The sequence below is a fragment of the Octodon degus genome, unplaced genomic scaffold, assembly GCF_000260255.1.
Source record: "Octodon degus isolate 3935 unplaced genomic scaffold, OctDeg1.0 scaffold04541, whole genome shotgun sequence".
Classification (NCBI taxonomy): Eukaryota; Metazoa; Chordata; class Mammalia; order Rodentia; family Octodontidae; genus Octodon; species Octodon degus.
In genome coordinates, this window is record NW_004529117.1 from 1 (window position 1) to 2,818 (window position 2,818).

A 2,818-nucleotide genomic window follows, 5' to 3' on the forward strand; every position below is an offset into this window, starting at 1 on the left:
AGTGTCCTGGAGTGGAAGCAGCAGGAAGGCCACAGAGATGATGCCAGTCAGCAAGAAGAGGACGAAGGAGCTGGTGGCCAGCTGTTGACGAGGATCTGGAAATAAGGCTCCTTAGCAGTGGCTTTCCCTCCTGTCCGACCAGGAAGCGGACATGGATGATGTCTCTGTATTTTATCACCCGCCAGGGGCCACACTGTGAGTGTCCTCTCCTCCCTGGAGCCTCTGCCCTTCTGCAGTCATTACTATCTTTTGTGTACTCATGCGGCACGTAGGGACCTCTCTCTCTCCCACCCACAACTCAGTATTTCATAGATACTCAGTATAGGTCTGTCTGTGTCTGTTTCTCTTCTCTCTCCTCTTCCTCTCCCTCTGTCTCTCCTGGGTAAGGGGTGGGCACAGGATTGAAAGTAGCACATTCCCATTGAGCTACATCCCTGGATCTTTTTTATTTGACAAAGGGTCTAAGTTCCCCAGGCTCAACTCAAAGTAGCGGTTTTCCTGCCTCAGCCTGCCAGGGTGCAGGTGTGCACCACTACACCCAGCTGTCAGCATAGGTTTCTTATGGAACTGCACTGAGCTAACACCTGATAGAAGTACTTCAGTTAGAGCTAAGTGAGTATAAGTCAGTAACCAGGGAAATGATAGGCTTCTTTCTTTACCTGATATAAATTTTAATTAGGAATGTTTCCACCAACAGGCAAAAAGGTAAACCAGAAGACTTTTTCAAACCCACTTTAGCTCATCTCCAGGTTAAGGCTGTTTACTCTCTCCATACAGAACTCCAGAATCCACACTGCCCAACTTACTCTCCTGGAAGTGTCTGGCCATAGGTGGTGTTGTCCAGGCAGGAGGTCCTGGCTGGGGTGTTGGCTCAGGGTGTCCCTGAAGCTCAAGGGGGTATGCTGGAGCCCGCAGAACTGATGTGATGTCCTTGCGTCCCACCACTCGGCCCTCAGCGCCCTCCTCAGACAGCTCAATGCGGAAGCGATCCTGGACATCATAATGACTGGGAATGGGGGCCACGTGGCGAATCACAATGTATGCAAAATAAAGACAGGATTGCTGGGAGTTAAGTCACACCCCCAGAAGGTCCTCCTCTAAGGGTTCCCTAAGGGATGCTGACAGGGTGAGGAAAGCATCTTAAAGAGGATAAGGTCTCAGGCCTAATATAACTGGTGCTATCGACCCTCGACTTCCTTCAGCTTCCCCACCTTCCAACTCACATGTCAATGCAGGACTGAGGTCTTACATATCCTTCTGCGTCAAACACCGTGTATTTGGCAGGTGCTGTGCACAGAACTGTGGAGAAAAAGAACCACAGAAGAGCTTCTAGGCAAGTCTTCCCCATGGTGGGACACTAGAGTTCCCTATTCCCAATCTCCAACCCCAAGGCTGGACATGATTTATTTTTTATTTATTCTATTTTATTTTATTTTGCGGTACCAGGGTTTGAAGTCGGGACCCTGCGTTTGCTAGGCAAGCGCTTATTCTACTGAGCTATCTCCCTGGCCCAGGACACAATTCTTTTGGTGGCCAAGATTTTGCATCTGGTCCTACTCAACTGTACCTCTAGAGTTCAATCCCCGGGCCTAAATTCAATCCCCGGTTCCACCAAAAACCAAAAACCGTGTCTCTAGCCCACACAGCCCCCCAAAAGGTTCTGCAACCAGCCCCCAGATCCCCAGCAGGCACCCATCCCTTCACCTCGGAAGCGAAGCGCAGTTCCTGTGGGGTTATAGAGTGTCAGCAGCTGCCGGGGTCCGCTCCTTTGGTCCGCCCTGAATACTAGATCCGGGGGAAAGACGAGGACCGGGACGACGGGTCCCGAAGGAGGAGGGGCGCCCCGGGACCCCCGCCCAGAGGACCCCGGACCCACCAGCTCCAGGTCCTGGGGCGCCCCACGGCGCATGCAGGCTCTGGGCTGTCGGACATCCGAGGGAAGAACTCAGGGGACAAGGCTTGGAGTCTAGAGCTGGGGGCGTAGGGGCAAAAGCGGACAAGATGTAGGGCTCGGACTGGTGCCGCCGAGGCCTCGAAACCCCTCTAGAAACTGTTTACTTATACCCAGGACCCAAAACCCTCCGGATTTGCAACTCGGCCCAGAGCCCACAGACCCAGCCCCCAAGCTTCACCTCCTCAGCCACGCCCATCTCGTTAAACTCTGCCCCTCGTGGCTCCCAATCCGGGGTTTCTCAACCCTGGGCGGTGATCTCCATAAGCGCCTCCCCCCTCAAGGTCCCGCCTTTCAGGAAATGCCGGTGTCTCCTCCTCCCCATCTTTCCGGCCAGAGTCCTCCCTGCAGCGGCCTCCTCTGGAGCAACCCTTCGTGTTTCCTGTGCCCTATCCCTCCAGGACCTCGGCCGGTACCTTGTCGGGCTCGGGCCGCTCGTCCTATGATGACCACCTTGTGGTCAAAGTACCTGCCAGTCAACCTGTAGCCAGACTGGTGCCATCTTCCCGAGAGTCTCTTTTTCACTTCCGCCGTACGAACTTTCTCATTGGCCAGAACGCTCCCGTTCCCGCCTAAGCGTACTCTGATTGGTCTCTGAAAGACCAAACCGAAGTCTCTCTCTCTCTCCTAGCACCGATGATTGGCTTGGTCTTAGCGATGTAAGAAGTTTAGAGGTGTCTCAGGCTCAAATTCAAGCCGCGAAGTAACTGGGACAGATGGGGCAGGGATGAGATATGGGCTTTGTTACTTCCTCCCTATTGTCAGACCGCCCATATCGCTGGATTCCAATTCTGGGCTCAGATCCTATTTCTCCCCTTCCTGGACCCGCCTGGGAAATCATTCACAAACCCATGGGAATTTAAGACT

At 53.6% G+C, this 2,818-nt stretch overlaps 1 protein-coding gene across 1 annotated transcript; it reads right to left on the bottom strand.

Annotated features, from left to right (window-relative positions):
* Nucleotides 1-9: 9 nt before the first annotated feature.
* On the bottom strand, nucleotides 10-2,184 carry LOC101590208 (motile sperm domain-containing protein 3; the record flags this gene model as incomplete). Its single annotated transcript, XM_023708814.1, has 4 exons — nucleotides 1,705-2,184; nucleotides 1,226-1,299; nucleotides 807-1,038; nucleotides 10-95 (listed from the first exon to the last, which is right to left on the bottom strand). Coding segments are annotated over exons 1-4 (597 nt in total), but the record flags the coding sequence as incomplete, so codon positions are not given.
* Between the last annotated feature and the right edge of the window lie 634 nt (nucleotides 2,185-2,818).